Source organism: Balaenoptera borealis (assembly GCF_965194805.1).
Source record: "Balaenoptera borealis genome assembly, chromosome: 19".
Classification (NCBI taxonomy): domain Eukaryota; kingdom Metazoa; phylum Chordata; class Mammalia; order Artiodactyla; family Balaenopteridae; genus Balaenoptera; species Balaenoptera borealis.
The window spans coordinates 51,043,015-51,060,848 of record NC_138878.1 but is presented as its reverse complement, the minus strand read 5'-3'; the positions used below and the strand labels follow the sequence as shown (position 1 = coordinate 51,060,848).

The window sequence follows — 17,834 nt, the reverse complement described above, 5'->3', positions numbered from 1 at the left end:
CCCTGGGGAAGTTGATGTCTCTCTCTGCTCGCTCTCTCCGGTTATCCTCAAATGTTTGCCTGTCCAGTGTCTGCGCGGCCCCTGACCGCCCTGTCTCAGTCTGCACTCAAAGCAGGAAGGGCTGGACCTTGCAGGCCACTTGCTGAGCTCCCTCCTGCTCCTTCCCGACCCCGTTCCCGAGGCCGAGCGGCCACTCAGAGGGCATGGCCTTTCCCAGCCACTTCTGGACGCCCCCAGCTGGTACCTTTCTCCCCTGCTTGAAAGGGTTTGTGTCTTTCACTCCCTCTGCCTCAGCCCCAATCAGGTTTCCATTTCTGCAGAGGTCTCTACTCGCAGATGAGGGGGCGTCAGAGTCCCTCTGCAACTCCATTTCTCAGGAGCACGTGACCCCACCTTTGGGGCTGGGGGGAAGGCTAGATGTGCCGTCATCCCACGGGGTAGGTCTGGCTTGAGGAGGAGGCGGTTTCTGCCAGCTTTGCCCGAGATGACCGAGAGAGGCAGGACCCAGGCCCCGTGAGGCGCTCGCTCCAAGGCCTCACTCTCGGGTTCAAGCCTCTAGGTCATAAAGCGAAGGGCTTGAAAGTTTCTTCTCCACCAGGGAAAAAGCAGCAAACATGAAAAACAGAGACACTGGAGGACGACTGGCAGCGTCCACCAAAGCTGAGCATCCCGTACCTGGCGACCAGCAGTTCCACTCGGGGTACAGCAGACACGCCAAGAGCCACACGCGAGAACACTGTGTATGTGGGCTGGGGGTTCTCTAAAACCGCGGGGACCCAAAGCCCGCCCGTGGAGGTGGATGGACTATGGTGTGTTGACGTGATGAGTACCGTTGAGCAGTGAGAACCACAGGTCTCTGCACACGAGACCAAGGTCAGGCGGCTCCCACGGGGTCAGTGTTGAGAGAAAGGAGAATTGTTCCATTCCATGAAGTTCCCCAACAGGCAAAACTCTGGTGATGGAGGAGCAGATGGGGGCAGAGAGAGGGGGCAGCGGTGGCACCTGCCAGGGGACTAGGCATGTTCTGCGTCTTGATCTAAAGGGTACGTTTGTGAAACCTCATCAATCTGGACACCTACGATGTGTGCGTTTTACTGGACGTTATGTTATATTTCAATAAATAGGGTTACCCCCCAACCCCCAAAACAAAACAAAAAACAACTCTACAAACGCAGAGCCGTTGCAGTGACAGTCTGGGCAGAAAGGCTGCCGCATGTCTCTGTCCTGTGTGGTCCTTGTACCTTCCAAATTTATAGGCATCTCAGGAGCTACAGGCTGACACGGTAAGATGACCGTTTGTGTGTTTTCAGAATTATTCCATTGGCCAGTGACAGAAAGAAAATGAAAAGTTAAGTGTAATTTGGGGAAGTACCTCCCGGGCTGTCTGGTAAGGCCAGGACCTGAATATTGAGTCTATTAGAAGCAATTATAAAAGGGACAGCATTTTTTAATGTTTCTCATTTGACAGGAAGGTTTTTAAATATGGGGCATTAGTTAATAAAAAGTCCCCAGAAGCCTGTTGTAATATATTACCTAATTCCTAACAGTTCTTAGTCACTGAAATAGGTAAAAAGGGAATGTAAAATTAATATATAGTTATTATTAAAATTGCCTTATAAATTAGTTAAGTCCCCTGGAGGTACCAAGTGGGCATCATTATTCTAAGACCGTCTGAAGGGCCTCTCTGTATCCTGTGTGTGTGTGGAGTGGGAATGCCCAGCTGGGAGGGGAGCTCTCGGCTCCATATTTAAGGGTAAAACACCTGCTCATGCTGGAAGAGGCAGGAACTAGCAACCAGACCACAAAAATTTAGTAAAGAAATCTCTTCCCTAGTTATCAGAGTTTCTGAGGAAGCTGGCGCTTTGTGGCCTCATGATGCTTGTCCTGTGCGTGAGACAAGGAAGGCCAGGAGGGATAGCCGGATTCACATGGGGTGGAATTGGTTGGGAGCCGCATGCAAGTGTTCGTGTAGCTCCTGGGGCCCTGGGGACCACCATTTGTCCCAGAACTGGGGTGGGGGAGGATGCGGGTAGAAAGTGTCTTCCCTCAGAACACCCTGCTGCGGGCAGGTGGGCGGGAGGGTCTGATGCCATGTACCCAGCCATAGCTGCAGGCGGTACAGCAGAGGGGGACCAGAGGCTCCCGGGAGACGTGTGTGCATTTGATTCAGGCAACATCAGGGCCACTGTCTCCAGGTTACACGTGCAGGGAGCCCCAACTTCCCACCTTTGCCGTGCAGCAATGCATTGCATTGGGGATTTAGAAGCTGTGAATGTAAATCCATCCAAATCTGAGCTGTTTACTGAATCTGAGTGCTCTTTCCAGGGGCATTTGGTGAATGTCATGCTTTCTGTGTCCTAGGTGAGGTTTTCCCTGTGCGTGCTGAATCTGTTTAGAGTAGCAGGCTCGCTTCCATGGAGCAGCTCAGTGCCCTGGGCAGAGAAGCGTCCTCCTGCTCCCAGGGGAGATGGAGAGCTGGGGTTTCCCAGTAGCAGCACCAGGGGCAAATTTGCTTCTTAATTTGGCCCTTCAGAGCTGCATGTACAGCCCCATCCTGTCTCTGGCTCCCTCCACTCAGCGGGAGGCCAAGCCCTGTGAGTTTCCCGATGTGGGGGGGGGGGGTGGTCCACAGAGTGCAGTGTGTACGGTGTGGGCAGCCAGAGGAAGCAGGTGAGGCTGTTTTCCAGCCAGTCTCTGACGTCCCGAACTTAGGCTGCAGGAGGGATGCCTCCTCGCGCAGACAGAATCCCATTCCAGAGAAGACAGATAAGTGGGCTTTTGAAGCAGGGCTGAGCAGACATTCTTGTGGCTTGGACTCTTCACACTCCATACCAACGGGCCTTCCTACAGCATTTGTTTCTGAACTGTGATCCCTCAAGCCGGGCTGAAGTCTTCTCAAGGTTCTCAGTGTGGGTGGCGGGCGGTGTGCACTAGCGACCCCTCGTGGCAGCATCGCAGCATTGTCCCGGATCGGGGCCGTGTGGGTTGTGTCCACGTGGGAAAGAGGCCTGGTGGAGCCAATGGGGCAAGGCTGGCTGCAGGAGAGCTGGTCTTTAACAGGTAGCTTTCATTTCTTCCAAAAAATATTTTCAAAATGAAAACAGCTTTCTCGGATAAAAAGATATTATGTGTGCCAGCAGGAAGTTTAATCAGCACAGAGCATTATAGCCAAGATATGAAAAATATCCTGTGATATTCAGAGGTTCACTAATCCCTGTTGCTTTAGCAGTCGTGTTCTGGATCTCTCCGGGGGCACAGACAGACAGACTCGGGTCTGCTGGGATCACACTAGGCGGCGTTGTCCCTCCTCCTCTGTGAAGTGGAAATTTCTTCCGTCAGTGAACCAGAACCCGCTGCACCCGCGGGGCTGCACCGTAATCCGCTTATCGAGCCCTCCGCAGGGGCGGCCAGGTGGTTTCTGACTTTACAGTGTGAACAACACTGTGATGATCAGCCTTATCTATCCACCTCTTGGGTGTTTAACTGATAATCTCTTTGGGGTAGATTCCTGCTAATGGAATTTCTGGGGGGGATTTTGATATACAAAACCTAACTGCCTTCTAAAAGTTGTTCTCCCACACAGCTTGCATGGTGTCAATGTCAATGTCTGGTGAGCACATACTATGAGCTTCCTGGGGATTTTCTCATTTAATCGCGTGAGGTGGGGATGGCATCTTTGCTTTATAGCACACAGAGCCAGGAAGGCTTTAAGGAACTGCCCAAGATCCCACGATGGACAGATGGGTCTTAGAGGAGCCAGGTGGCCTCTCTCCAGAAACCGAGTTCTCAGCTACCGGGCCGGACAAACACACACACACGTACATACATATACATATACATCCATAGTGCCTGTGGGCCCACTCGGACAGCAAAGTTAATTAGTATTGTTTTTATTGTTAATCATCTTTACCAGTCTGATAAGGGAAAAGTAATATCCCACCTTTATTTGTACTTCTTTGTCTACTGGCAGGGTTAAACTTCTCTTACAGGTGTTTCCTGGGCATTTGCCTTCGTGGTTTGTCTGTCCTTGGCACAATTTGCTCTTGACATGTGTAGGTTGACTTACTGATCTACAAGAACACTTTATAATAGGGCTTTTCATGTTACAATTCTGTTGGTCAAAATATTTTTCCCAATTTGATATACAGGAATTTTTAAATATAATAGTCAAATCGAGCCTTTCTTGTATAGTTTATGCCTTTTGCATAGTTACATAGACCGTTTCTAGCACCTCAATACAATTCAATTATTTGCGTATGTTTTCTTCTACTTTTATGATTTTCTTTTAAAAAATATCTTCTGTACGGTTACAAATTATTTTGACGCTGGTATGTATAGTATAACATATCCATGTATCCATGTGATTTCATTTTTAAGTTGTTAACTCTTTATCTAAAGTGCATTTAAAGTGGTGAGCGAGCAAGGATCCTGGCACTTTTGCCCTCTTGAAATGAGTAGTTGATCCCCTGTCTTTGGAATAATGTCTTTGCCCCACTGACTGATAATTTCACCTTTACCATATTCTAAACTCCTATGTGCGTTAGCATAGGATAGCCTTTGCTGCCGTAACAAAAAAACCCCAGATCTCAGTGGCTTAGCCTAGGGACAGTTTATTTCTGGCTCATGTTACAGTCTGAGAGGCCCCATGTCTCTCCTCCAAACATGGGGAGGGGCTGCTTCATTGCCCAACGCTGCCCCCTTTGAGAGGGGAGAGAGAAAGCACAGAGAACGTACATCCAACTTAAAAGTCTTGCTGAGAAGCAGCACACGTCCCTTCCCCTTGTACTCCCATTGGCGAGATTCAGTCCCGGGTCCCAGCCTAACTGCAGGGAGGCTGAAAAATGTGCCCAGAAGGAGGAAGTGGAGTGGTGAGCACACGGCCAGGTCTCCACCTGGGGCTCCGCCTAGACAGGCAGGGCTTAAGGCTGTGTGTGTGTGTGTGTGTGTGTGTGTGTGAGCGCGCATGCACACGCATTCTGTTTTGGTCATTAGGCATGTGCAGGCCAACCATCCCTGCCGTCTGTTACCCTTTCCCCAGATGTTTACTGAGGACTGACTGTGCACTCCTCACTGTGCCCAGCCTTGGGTACAGGGTGACTTGGGCCTGCTTCTAGGAATTCCCTCTGAGACTGGAGGGGGAAAAGGCAGGCACTGTGGCACAGCCATGTGCAAGCCTAACAGCCATGAGAGGGCGTGCACGTGTGTGTGTGTGTGTGTGTGTGTGTGTGTGTGTGTGTGTGTGTGTGTGTGAGAGAGAGAGAGAGAGAGGGTGGGGAGGAGGTGGGGAGGAGGGTGCCTCAGCTATGAAGAGCTTTCGATGGGGAGAGGAGGGGGAGGCTACTGGGTGGGCCCTGAGGGGACCTGCTTAAGGCTAGCAGGGTAGCCAGGTGGCCTGGGGGGAGCCATGAGGAGGGTCCGCAGTGGTCCTGGGGAGAGGGGACCTGACGGGGTGCTGGCAGTGGGTGGTGCTGGAGGTGGAGCCTGGGGAGGAGAGCTCAGGGCACACTGGCCAGCATGAGGATGCTCGCCGCAGGGGTCAGCATGGCAGGTAGGAAAGCACGCCTCTCGGGGTGGCCCCCTCTTCCTCATCCTCCCAAGTTCTCACTGCGTTTCGTGAGCTTTCTGAAGTTTGGCAGGTGATTTGGTTGCTCCTGCAGGTCACTCTGGTGAGATGCTTTGCAGGGTGTACAGGGAGGGGAGTGGAGAAGTCAAGGGACTCTTCTGCCTGGTGCTGCACAGCAGAAGGGGAAACCCAGGCCCTCATCACATAACTGGTGTGTCCGCCTTGGAGTGTGGCTCTTACAGGCCGGGAGCCAGGCGCGCGCTTCAGGACCAGGCAGTTCACTGTAATTAGATTGCCATCTGCCAGGACGAGGACAAAGAGTTCCTGCAAGCACCTTTGCTCCCTGAAATGGGATTTCACACCCAGAAGAATTCCTGCTGCTTGTCTGCTGGCTTTGGTTAGCAGCGTTAGTACCATGAAGAAAGATCATTTAACTTTGCATCAACAGGCAGAGAATTATTAAAATATAATTAAAAGCATGAATTCTTCTAATTATTGGCTTTATATAATGTGCATTTTAAAACAAGACATCTGTTAAGGCTTTCTTTTGAATCTATCCAGAAACCAAAAGGGGGTAGCATTTTAATTAAAAATGGATTATTTCAGAAACAGTTTAATCACCCTGTCATCAGAGGACTTAGGCCTTATTAATTAGCTGTTGATAAGTAGGTTTAAGTTACCAAAATATTTAATTCATGGGGGTTGTTAGAGGTGTACTTCTAGGAGCCTGCCCTGCAACTCGGGGGTGTGTCAGTTGGAGGAAGGTTCAGAGCATGGGAGTGAATTCTTAAATCACCTCTCCCGTCCCCTTGGACCCAGAGTGGACATCCTGCAGCAGGTCGGGGATGGTGGAGAGCACTGTGGCGATGGGAGGTGGCATCGTTCTCTGGCCGTGTCCTCGCTGTGCTGAACCTCGGCTGAGGCCCCACTGATAAGTTCCCGCGGGAGCACCGATGCGGCCCCCACCGTGCTGGAGACGCCACTGGCCAGGCCAAGCCCCCCTCTCCGCCCCCCACCCCATGCTTGCAGAGTGTCCGCACCGGCAGCACCTCCTCTTTTCAGGGCTGATCTTTCTCCAGGGGCAGCGTGAGTGCAACCCCCATTTATCGTCTTTAGTGGATGACGACTTTCAAAGTGATAAGTAGAATTCTGTTGTTTCTTCAGCCGACTGTGACTAAAAGAACGCTTGGAGTCGTGAGTGAGGATGGGAAAGCTCATTAAAAGAGGGGTCTTTGGCAGCTCACACCAAACAGCCGATATGCTGCCAAAAAGCACAGCCACACGCAGGGTGGGAAGGGCCGTTTCCACCAAGGGTCCCCGGGCCTTGTCGGACAGTGTCTGGGCCTCCATCCACTGCTGTTTTGACTTTGACCTGGGCTTTGGGGCTCCTGGGGGCTTGGGAGAGCCTTCTCAAAGAAGAGACATCATGTCGCAGGAACCTGGGGTAGCGGTTGCCTGGTGAAGCACCCATGGGTCTCGCTTCCTGCAGGTGGCCTGCAATCCTGGGCTGCAGGGACGCAGCTCCCTGGGTCCCTCCAGCCTAGGGGTGACCCCGGCCTGCTGCTGCGCGCTTACCGCCCAGGTGAGCAGTTCCCTGTATTCGGTGCCCTGTGCTTAACACACCTAGAGGGGTGTGTGTGCAGGTAGGACTGGCTTGGGCAGCACCTGCTGCTCTTCCTCTCCCCTCAGAGCCTTGAGCCGAGGGCAGCTGGGAGGGAGGATGTGGACACAAGACCAGAAGATGAGCCAGAATAAGCCGGGGCCCAGCTGCGGCTCAGCCAATCGGAAGATGAGGGCCACGGGGGTCTGCCCAGAGCCAGAGACGGCCCGGGGAGAGGGAACCAGTGCTTGGGACTGCCACGTTAGAAAGGCAGTGATATAAAATGGTGCTTTCCAAAGAAAATTTTATCTGATATGACACTTCTGTGAAATATTTTAAGATTATAAGGCTGAGAAGGGAATTCGATGTTTGGAAATAAAGTAGCACTGGGCTCTGTAGAAACAAAACACAGCACCCTAGAGGGATTCAGAAAGCAAAGCCCAGAGGAATTCAGGAATAAGGGTTAGTCGTCCTGTCCTACCTGCACCGGGTGGAATCCGGGGCCCTTGTCTCCTGCAGGATTAGCATTTAGGAAGCACCTGTTTGGTGGAAGATTCCAGGTTTTGTTTCTTCCACTGGGGATGGGAGGGGAACTCATGGAGTGGGGAGAGTTGCAGCAGGTGGTGCCCCCAAGGACACCCCAGGGTGGAGTAGGGCAGCTACCAGGCACCCAAGGTGCTATACAACCGTGGTCCCGAGTGGGCCCCAGACAGACAGTCATTGCCCTGACCAGGCTCTGTCAATGACCCGGCCTTATGAGGAGCTATTAAATAAAAGAAGGTAGAAACATTGCCAAGCGAGACTCCAGCCAGGATTCTGGGCTAAAGGGAAGCTCTCACTCACCTGCACTTGGTAGGGGAACAGAGCATCGTGGTAAGAGCTTGGCATCTGCTTGTCCAAGGCCCTCGGCAACTAGGTTTGCTGGAGGTGGCTTTGTTCCCTGAGACCCCTCGGCATCCCCGGTGCTAAGGACGGAGGGCCCATTTGGCCTTTGTCCCCGGGGTCCACACTAGCCTGGTGTCCAAGGCTGCTGAGCTGGGGACAGGAGCAGGTGGGGGCACTGGAGAGAGCCTAGGTTCTCTTGGGGTCCTCACACCAGCTGTTTTCCAAAGACTGGCAGATTTGGGGGACGTCTGGGGACGGGGAGCTTCTGGACTGTCCTCCCACCCAGAACTAAAAACAGGCTTTTCTTCAGAGAACTTCTGCTAAATCCTTGTATTATTTGCTTAATAGTTTATTTACTTTTTTCTTGAGATACATTTTAAAAGAAAGCTTTGTGTGCCTGTCATGAGTGAAACCCAGTATAATTTGCAGGAAGGTGACTTTAAAATAAATACCTAATGCATCACACGTGTTTATCAGTGTACCCCATCCCATAATGTCATCTCATGGACCCACGTCATGCTTTGGGAAACACTAGCTCAAAGAAAATCCCTTCCCTCCCCTCCCCAAGAAGACTCCCTGTGTATGGGCTTCCCTGCCCTGCACCTTCCCAGGGAGGGGAGGAGGGGGTGCTGGCATCCCTTGGAGGGAAAGTAGGCTCTAGATCGTGGTGAATGAGGATTATCTCCCTCCACCCCTTCCTGGTCCTGCAGTTTGATCCTCCCTGGCTGATTCCTAGGGCGACCTGGTGCATTCTTAAAGGGGGAGTTTTTGGTTTGGGGCCCAGAAAGGTGTTCTTGTTGACATCGGCAAGAACTAGTTAGATTGGGTCAGATGAGAGCAGATGTTGGTCTCTGAGGAAGGCAGAGAACAGTTGGCAAATTGTGCCTGTGTTTACATGGTTCTTCCAGGGCCTTCCAAAGCTGGGGCCTCTCACTTGCTGGAGAGAGCCAGCCCCAAAGAGGTCTGGATCTACAGATCTAGAATTTCCCACTTGAGCCATGTGCTGTGGGATCCAGGTTTCATCCTCCTGTGTGTCGTCACCATCCTGGGCACCAGTAATGCCCTGCCTGTGTCTGCAGCTCCTGCCCCAGGCACCCCGTTCTTTTTCCAGACAAAGAAGGAGCTGGAGAGGGTCAGAACAGGCCAGCCGCTTGCCACGTAGATGATGGTCAAAACCACTAGCTAGTATCCTTCATAGATAAATCCCTTAAAGATCAGTAAGAAAAATAGAAGCAGTTTTCTAAATAGAAGCAGGCCATTCAGAAAGGAAGAAATATGAGGAAATAAACATATAAACATGTCCAAACTTGCCAGTTAACGAGACAACGAAATCCTTTTTGTTTTGCCTACCAGATTCGCAGTCCAGTGGCAAACGGGCCCCACGGTACACGTCTCAGGACCCTGAAAATCCTCATGAGCTTTCTGGGGTCCTTTTGGCAGAACATGCCCTGAGACTCAAAACTGCAGATGCTCAGGAATTCTCCTTCTAGGAATTTAGCCCGAAGATAGTGAAAAGCCATATGGCCACGGGTGTCCATCGTAACACGGAGGTGGAAGCAACCTAGATATCTAACAGCGTGAAATCGGTTAGGTAAATTATAGGCTGTGGTCCTGCTCATGCAACCATTTACTTATTCCGTCACTCAACAGATGTACTGAAAACTTCCTGTGTGCCAGGCACTATTCCAGGCTCTGGGGATTCTGTGGTGAACAGAATAGACAAAACCCAGCCTCATGGGAGGTGAGAGAGGATGGATGGATGGATGGATGGATGGATGGATGGATGGATGGATGGATGGGGGGATGGATAATAGGTTGTATATTGGTGAAGGAGTATTCTTTACCCAGGGGGCTCAGGACAGGTGTCCTGGAGTAGGAGACATGAAGGAGAAGCCTGAAGGAGAGAGAGCAAGCTGTGGACCTGTGGGACGGACGTTCCGGGCAGAGAGAACAGGGCTCATCTGGTGGCCCTGAGGTGGGAGCTTGGCTGGTGGTCCCATGAGTAGCAAGGAGGCAGATTGGGAAGTGAGAGGAGATGTGGGAGCGAGAGGGAGGCAGTCTGCTCATGGGAAGGCAGGGTTTGAGCAGAGGAGTCCTGGGGGCCTACGTACATTGTTAAAGGAGCACACTCTGTAGGAGACGAGGGCTGAAGCAGGAGAGCCAGCTCCACCACTGTCACCATCGACCAGGCACTGTCACCATCTTTAAGAGAAGATGGTGGCCTGCACCAGGGGCAGGCAGTGGGGAGAAGTGTCGGATTCTGGGCATAGTGGAAACACGTATCTGTTGACAGGGAACAACGTTCTTGCTTTAGAAGGAAGCTTCCCTGGCACATTCCGGCCCTCATCCCGGGCTGGGTGGGGCCATTGGTCCTTGCAGACCCTCTTCAGCTCAGTTGGGCCCCATGCACAGGTATGAAGTGGAAGAGGCCAGTGAATACTTAGATCCAGTTACCTGGAAAGACTGGCTTTATCTGCTAAAGCTGAACCTACACAGAATCCAGCGACACACAGCATTTCCACTCCTGGCTACGTGCTCGGTGGGGGATGTGTGTGCACGTGCCCTTGAAGACTGCACAAGGTCCTCGGCAGCACTATTCATGATGGCTGCGATCCGGAAACAGCAGGCACGCTCACCAACAGAAGACTGGGACACACTCACCCGGCGGAACACTGCCAGCGCTAAGGAACAAATGACAGTGACCCACCATGGGGGGTGGTTCTCCAGCGTGAGGTGGAGAAGCGGAAGAAGCCAGACTCAAAGAGGTCTTGGTTTTTTATTCCATTTACGTCAAGTTCAAAAACAGGCACATCTAACCTGTGGTCTTGGAAGTCAGGCTCCCCGTGGGCAGGAGGACTGACAGGGAGGGGCCTCTGGGCACAGAGATGCTCACTTTGTGACGGGCCGTTGTGCCGAGCTCTTATGATTCTGGTCCTTTTCTGGATGTATGTCAGACTTCAGTCAAGAGGTGACTTTTTTAAAGTTTAGTTCATTATTATTTTAAAAATCTGTGTTTTTGCACTAAAAAAATTGTCTAGAAGGATGTTCAACAAAATATTTGATAGAGATTGTTTCTAGGAGATAAGATTATGGATGATTTTAATTTTTTTTCCTTTGTGTAGAAAATTTCTAAAATCTCTTCCACACACACACACACACACACACACACACACACATATATGGCTGAAGTTTATTAGCAGTCTGATGCGGCCAGGGCTTTGCCAGCTGAAAGGATGTAGTGCTTTATCCCAGAATGGATACCGAGGAACTCAGGAACTCCACCTAATCGAGCACGTCAAGAATAAAGGGGAATATTTGTTAATTGAATGTCATGTTATGTCCTCAGTTACGCCTCATACAAGATAGGCAATTCAGAATTCCCAAGTATCCAATTAAAATGCTAATTATCTCATACCTTGATAAGGCCGCTCTCGCGGGGAGAGAGAGAGAGTGGCTTCTCCCTGGCACTGCCTCTCCTCATGCCCTGACCACCACCGTCTTTACGCTGCCCTTGCCTCTGGCAGGCGAGCTTTCCCTTTCCAGGATCTCTGCACCCCAGCGGCCTCTCCTGGAGCACCAGCTCCTGCTTTCTACAGGCCGGGCTGGTGCACCGTCCCTGGGATGGGTGGGCCATTTGTCCTGGCAGACCCGTTCCTGCTCACTCTGGGCCCCATGCACAGACTAGAGTCCAGGGCCCTGGAAGGCATAGCACAGCGTCATCCACCGCTGGTGTTTGGGGAACAGAGCGCCTTGCCCCGCCAAGTGCCCCCACCGCTGACAGATGTGAGGTTTAGAGGCATTGGGGTCAGAAACCCTACATGGACCCCAGGCTCAAAGGGACTCTTCTGAGGGCTTTCCTGACCACAGCACATCACCACGCTGACCTGCAGTTTCCTCATCAGCAAAGTAGGAAACCCTCTCCTCCCCTGAAGGACTGTCCTAAACACCAAATGCTGCAGGTAGCTGTTGGGTCTTTCTCGCTGGCCAGGCCTGTGGGAGGTCCTGGGTGAGAAGGCGGCAGCACCCCCCATCCGGCCAGGGTTGCAGGTGGTCCTTTGTCCCTGGTGGTGCTGCATCGGTGCAGGCTGGGCCACGAAGCTGTTCTGTGAGCACTGGTTTTATTAATAATGCATTTCTGGGTTTATCCAAGGCTTTAAATCCGTCCCTTCTTGATGTCATTCCGTGTGAATGCCACTTGCTCGTTTAAAACGTGCTCGGAGCCTCTCCGTGGTGGCTTCCTGGAGTGCTCTGTGTCTTTCTTCACCAGGGGGCCTGGGGAAGGAGGGGGACAGGGCAGCCCCCCGGTTCTCCGCCGAGTGCCGGTGCCTCCCGCCCGCAAGGAGGCCCTCACGCTCTGGCCCTGCCCACCTTCGTAACCCCGTGTCCTAACTGCCTGCCCTCCTAGACCCTCTGCTCATCCAGGTGGCCTCCACCACCACGCCCATCTTCTCTTCCACGCTCCTGTTCCTGGCTCGGCCTCCTGGGAGCCTGACATGCATCGAGGCCCAACCTGGGAGGGGATGAGGTGGCTGATCTCCCTGGCTGGCCCCGTCTGCTGGCGCTCACGCTCGCACTGAGAGTGCGGCGACCCTTGCTGCCTGGGGCAGCCCTTCTGCCATAATCTTGGGCAGCTAATGCATTTTTTGCGGGGCTGTGGCTATCTGCTCATCAGATGATACACCTCAGAGGGCAGAAGCTAAGCGGTGCGGCCAGGAAGGCTCCATGGGCTGGATTTGCAGGCACGTGGGGAGGCCCAGCAGTATTGTCCCTGGAGACCTGGGCCTTGGAATCTGCTGTCCCTGCCCTGTTAACCCCTCTCCAGGCACTGACGGATGGGACTGCCACACTGTCGCTACGGGAACCCCATCCACGTCGTTATTCACAGCACAGACTCTCCCAGGTTACTTAAAGGTTCTCATTTATGCCTGGATACAAAGCATTTTCTACCTGTGTCTTGCTTGGGAGAAATTTATAGGCAAGAGTGTTAGAGGGATGGCCATGTCGGGGAGCTTCAGGGACCACCGCAAGGCGGGTGGCAGGGCTTTGGGCTGACCCCGCCCTTCCCTCTGCTCGTCAGGAAGCCCCTCCTGCTGCCTGGGGAGGCTGTGGGCCATGTGCCTGGTCGGAGTGCCCGCCACCCTTCCTCCGTCCAGGTGAGCCGGAGGAGGCTGGGGTGGTTAGGCCCACCTGACCCTCGCGCTGCACGTGAGAGTCCGATTGCCTGAAAGGGCAGGCGGGCTGGTCTCTGGGGCTGCCGACTCTGCTGCCGGACTTTCTGTCTGCTGTCCCCTTATGGATAGACCAGTCATTTCTAGCAGTTCTGTTGTGACTCTTTGTAAAATCTGCCTGCTGTGTTTTCATACTGTACTTTCAGGTGTTAATTATCTAATATGTGTCTATAGTCTCTCTCTGATGGTTCTTTTATCGGAAGTCCCGGGAGGGTCTAGCCTGCTGCTTGCTGTGGCTGACAGCTCTTGTGGACTGTTTTCAGACTGTGAGTTCATCTTCAGTGTGTAGGGTGTGTGTATATATCTGTGTATAGATACATATATACATGTATGTGTGTGTAGACGTATGTAGACGTAGGTGTGTATATGTACCTGCATGTGTGTGTAGACGTATGTGCATGTGTGTCCATACGTGTGTGTGCACATGCAGAGATTGTGGCAGATCGTGGCTCTCCTGCCTGGGTTGAGAGTGTGGCCGCTCAGTTTGGCTTTGTCAGTTTGGCTCCAGATATCACCAGTCAGGGACCGAGTTTTTTGTTAGTTTCCTGGCTTCGGGGTTTCCAAACCATACAGGTCGTTCACACTTGAACCTGAACCCCGTGGAGGACAGACCTATGCTGCGAATTCTGAGGGAACGTTCATTATTTTTTTCCCAGAGCCCGGGAAGCTTCCTGATTGCCTCCTGTGGTGCTGGTGAATTTTCTCCAAGTCTGTGCATCCCTGCCCAGCCCCCAGCTTTATGTTGGGGAGGGCTCTCAGTTCTGGCCCCCTACCTCTGGTTCGTCCGGGGCCTCTTCACTGTCCCCACGTGGCAACGAATGCCAAGGCCTCCAGGTTAGCAAGACCGGCAGCTTCCTCTTCTCTTCTGGCCCCGCTTTCCTTTTGTCCTGTGGATGTGGCTCTGCTTATGAGTTTTAATCAGCACCTCTGAGTGCTGGGGGTGGGAAGGCTTTTGGCTGCATACTCTACCTTCATCTCATTGTGGCTCCCAAGGGGCTGATGGGTAGCTCACAGCCGGATTCGGCCCTAGACGTGTGTCATCAGTAGTCAGCCCCTCAGGTTGTGCGTCAGCTGGACCCTCACCTGGTTCACGGTTTGCCATATTCTCCGTAAAGGTCTAGCGGGTCTTTATGAAGTGTCCTCCCGTGGCTGCCTGGTCCGTGAGCCATCCAGTGGGAATGGGGTGCCTCTGCTGCTGCGGCCCGTCCTCCAGGCCTGTTCTTGCCGAGCTCTGACCGGGCTGTGCGGGAGCCTCACGTCGAGCCTGTGGCCCCAGATTGGAGCATCCTTACTCCCCATGCCTTGAGAATCAGAAATATGTCGGACTCAGGGTCCTGGCCCACTGCACTTGCCCCAGAACTTGGGCGCCCTTGCATGTCCACGGCCCAAGGCTGAGGTCCTGGGGAGAGGGGCCCTTGAGGTGTGTGAGCAAAAAACGCAGCCCGTCGAGTCCACGTGTTATGCCACTAGAGCATCAGTTTGTTCTTGTATCATGTCACACAGGTTCATTTGAAACAAAATCAGATGCTGAAGTCCAGCTTGAAGGACTTAAACCCTTTTAAGGGAGAGCGAATTTCCAGCATGTGGCGTTTCCCCTCCTCTTTCCAGCTCTTCCTTGTGGGTGTGGGATCATGTGGCTGACAGAGGTAATCCGGGCTGCAGCTTGCAGATGAAAACTGGGTCGGCCGTTCCTTAGTCTGGTGCTTCTGTGAGTCATGCCTTTCAAAGGCTTTTTACTTCGAAGCCAAGGCATGCGATGAAGGCTGTTTCTACTGAGTAGATTACAGGTTAGGAAAACACCTGCTTCTGAGACTGGCTGCAGGTGGGGGAACCGATGCCACCCCGTTTCCCCAGGCTGAACCTTCTGATTTGTTCATTCACCACCCCTCTGCCTGTCCCCTGCTGTCCCCATCACCTGGAGAGTGGCTGCTGCCCCCAGAGCGCTGCTTCTGTCCGGGCAGGGCATCGTCCCCGAAGGCTCGGGGAGCCCCGTGGGTCCGTGGCCTGTCGGCATTCCCCCACTCACCGTGGGCTGCTGTGTGGAATCCCAGTGTCTGGGGCCCCATTGTCTGGGTGGGTGGTGTGGAGCCGCCTCAGGACCCTGACTCGACCTGGCCGCCCTGTGGCCTCGGAGAGACTGAGGCTGAAGTCGGGGGCAGCCGCCTGAGCACTCCCGCCATGAATACGGGGGCAGCTGATGCCGAATGTGGCTTTCCTCACCTCCCTGGGCAGTTCCTGAAATCCTTTGTGTTGAGGAAATATTTCCCTTGCAGATACCCAATTATTCTGTGGGATTTGTAAAGCAAGTCTGAAAGCTGATTGAATATAGCAGAACTGTTGCTGCATAACAACTCCTTAATACCGAATCGTAACAATTATGCATAATTTGTGTTTATAGTGCCTGGAAGATTAGACTCCTCCGTACAGACGTGCTCTAAAACAGGCCTAGAACATGCAGGGCAGGATTGCCACTTAGTGTGCCCACGGGCAGCCTTGGTGTTCTGAGCACAGCCTGGTGGTCGGTGGGTAGGGTGGGGTCCACCTGGACCTGCTTCTCAACCAAGGCCACCCAGAAGGCTGGGCCCGAGCTCTTGCCCAGGCCTCAGGGAGGGGGTGAGGGCAGCCCCCCACCGTTGCCCCCCTCCCCGGCTGGGTTCTGCAGAGGCCGGGGCCTTGGAGCGCCGAGTCCCACGCCCAGATGATCTCCCACCCGCCAGGTCCTGCAGTGTGTGGTGGGGGGAGGGGCAGGGTCCTGGCGTCTCCAGAGCTGTTGGCAGCGTGGTCTCCCAAGGGTTCAGCACTGCTCGTATGGTGTTGATGTGGCAGTGGCTCATCCTCTGACCTCCGTCACACCCCTGGGCTTGCCGGGCTCTGCTGACCTCCCCTGGAGGCCTCCCCTGGCTCTGTCTCTGTCTGGGCTCAGCCTAAGGGTGGGCTACCGGCGACCTGCTCTGAGGTCTCGTCTTTCCCTCTAGACCTTCTCCTGGCCTCCCCTGCTCCAGGTGGGAGCTCGTCCAGGGGGCCAACCGGTTTGCTACTTGTCACAAGTAGGGAAAAGCTGGGCCTGCCCCCAGACCCTGCCTTTCTCCCCCTCCCTGGAGCCTGCCCTGCCTTGCTCCATCTGCACACGGACCTGCCCCTCAATCCCGTCCTCTAGGCCAGAGCCCAGTGGCTCCCGCTCTCCTTTCCCTGCGCCCCTCCCCGGGCTCAGGCTCAGGGCCTGGGTGAGTCCAGCACTGGGGCTGGGAGAGCTCTCGTCCCTCCCTCCCTCCCTGGCTGCATCCAGCCCCTCCTCGTGTGGGAGGATGTGGCCACTGGAGAAGGGAGTCACAGGGAGACGCTCCCTCCAGCCCTGCAGAGGCAGGTGGCCCCTGCCCCAGCCCATCTCCCTGCAGGACCAGGGCTATCTTCCTGATGGGCCTGAAAGGCTGGGCAGCGCCGTGGCACTGGAAGTAGCGAGCTCTTCCAGCCTTGTCCCCTCTCCGCGCTGACCTCTGTGCTTCGGCGGCCTGTGGACTACAGGCTACCAGCCACAGATCCACGCTGGGGAGTTCAGGCCTTCCTGCAGGCGCAGCTGAGCAGGGCCTGGGCTGAAGATTTGCACGGGGGCGGGGGGCGTGCGTGCTCCAGTGACTCTACTCTGACGTGTCTTCCTTCCCCCGCAGCCTCTTCGAGCACTACTGCTTCTCCCGGGGTGGCATGCGCCACAGCTCCTACACCTGCATCTGCGGCAGGTAAGCGCGCCTCCTGGGCCACGTGGGAATGATCACGGGAGGAGGTTAGGGAAAGTGAGGGGACCCCACCGTCCTCCCAGCTTAAACGCACCTGTTGCTCCCATGCCCGAGGCAGTGCCCACCTAAGCCTAGAAGTCGCTCTCCCCTCCCGAGGCTCTGGGAGCAGAGGTTGCTTCTGCCCGTCCTGGGAGGGGAGCCGGCCTGCCCACTGCCGTGCCCTCCCTTCCCGTCTCCAGCTGGCTGCTCCTCCTGGGGCTGGCCTTCCTCGCCCCCTCCACACAGGCACGCTCCCAGCATGTGGGGACCGGGCCGTGACCTCAGGCTATGCCAGCTTCTGTGTGCAGGCGGTGCAGAAGGAGCTGTATCAGTGCTGGAGGCTGTGGTTTTGCGTGTGTGTGGCCGTGTGGGGAACAGCACAGCCGTGGGTGGGTCTGGAGCTCTGTCGTGCAGGGTGTCACTGTAGGCGTGTTTGTGTGTGGCACGTTGTGGCTGGGGGCGGGGGCTCTGTGTACGTCCTGTGTGTCACCCGCACTTGGCCGGGTGTGCTTTGGAGGCACAGGGTGGAAATGACCACGAGTATAGGGGCAGCTCATGGCCGTGAGTTTGCACTGCTGTGTGGCTTTGAGGGGCACGTCCTGGGTGTGGGCGGCCCCCTCGTCCCCCAGGCTCACCCCATCTAGTCTCCTTGTGCTCTCCCCTTGGCTCAGAGGGTCTGGCCTCTGTCCAGCCAGGATGGAGCCTGCAGCTCTGCTGATGTGCACGTCCTTGCCACATGAATAATACATGTGAACATCTCAGTCCTTGGAAATGTTCTTCTCTGGTGG

At 54.2% G+C, this 17,834-nt stretch overlaps 1 protein-coding gene across 2 annotated transcripts in view; it reads left to right on the top strand.

Annotated features, from left to right (window-relative positions):
- The window catches only part of PEPD (peptidase D), a 114,221-nt gene that overhangs the window by 72,924 nt on the left and 23,463 nt on the right, over positions 1–17,834 (top strand). For both annotated transcript variants that reach the window (XM_082366532.1, XM_082366533.1), the window contains exon 10: positions 16,942–17,010. In XM_082366532.1, coding sequence (XP_082222658.1) covers positions 16,942–17,010 — 69 coding nt within the window. The remainder of the gene's footprint in view (positions 1–16,941; positions 17,011–17,834) is intronic.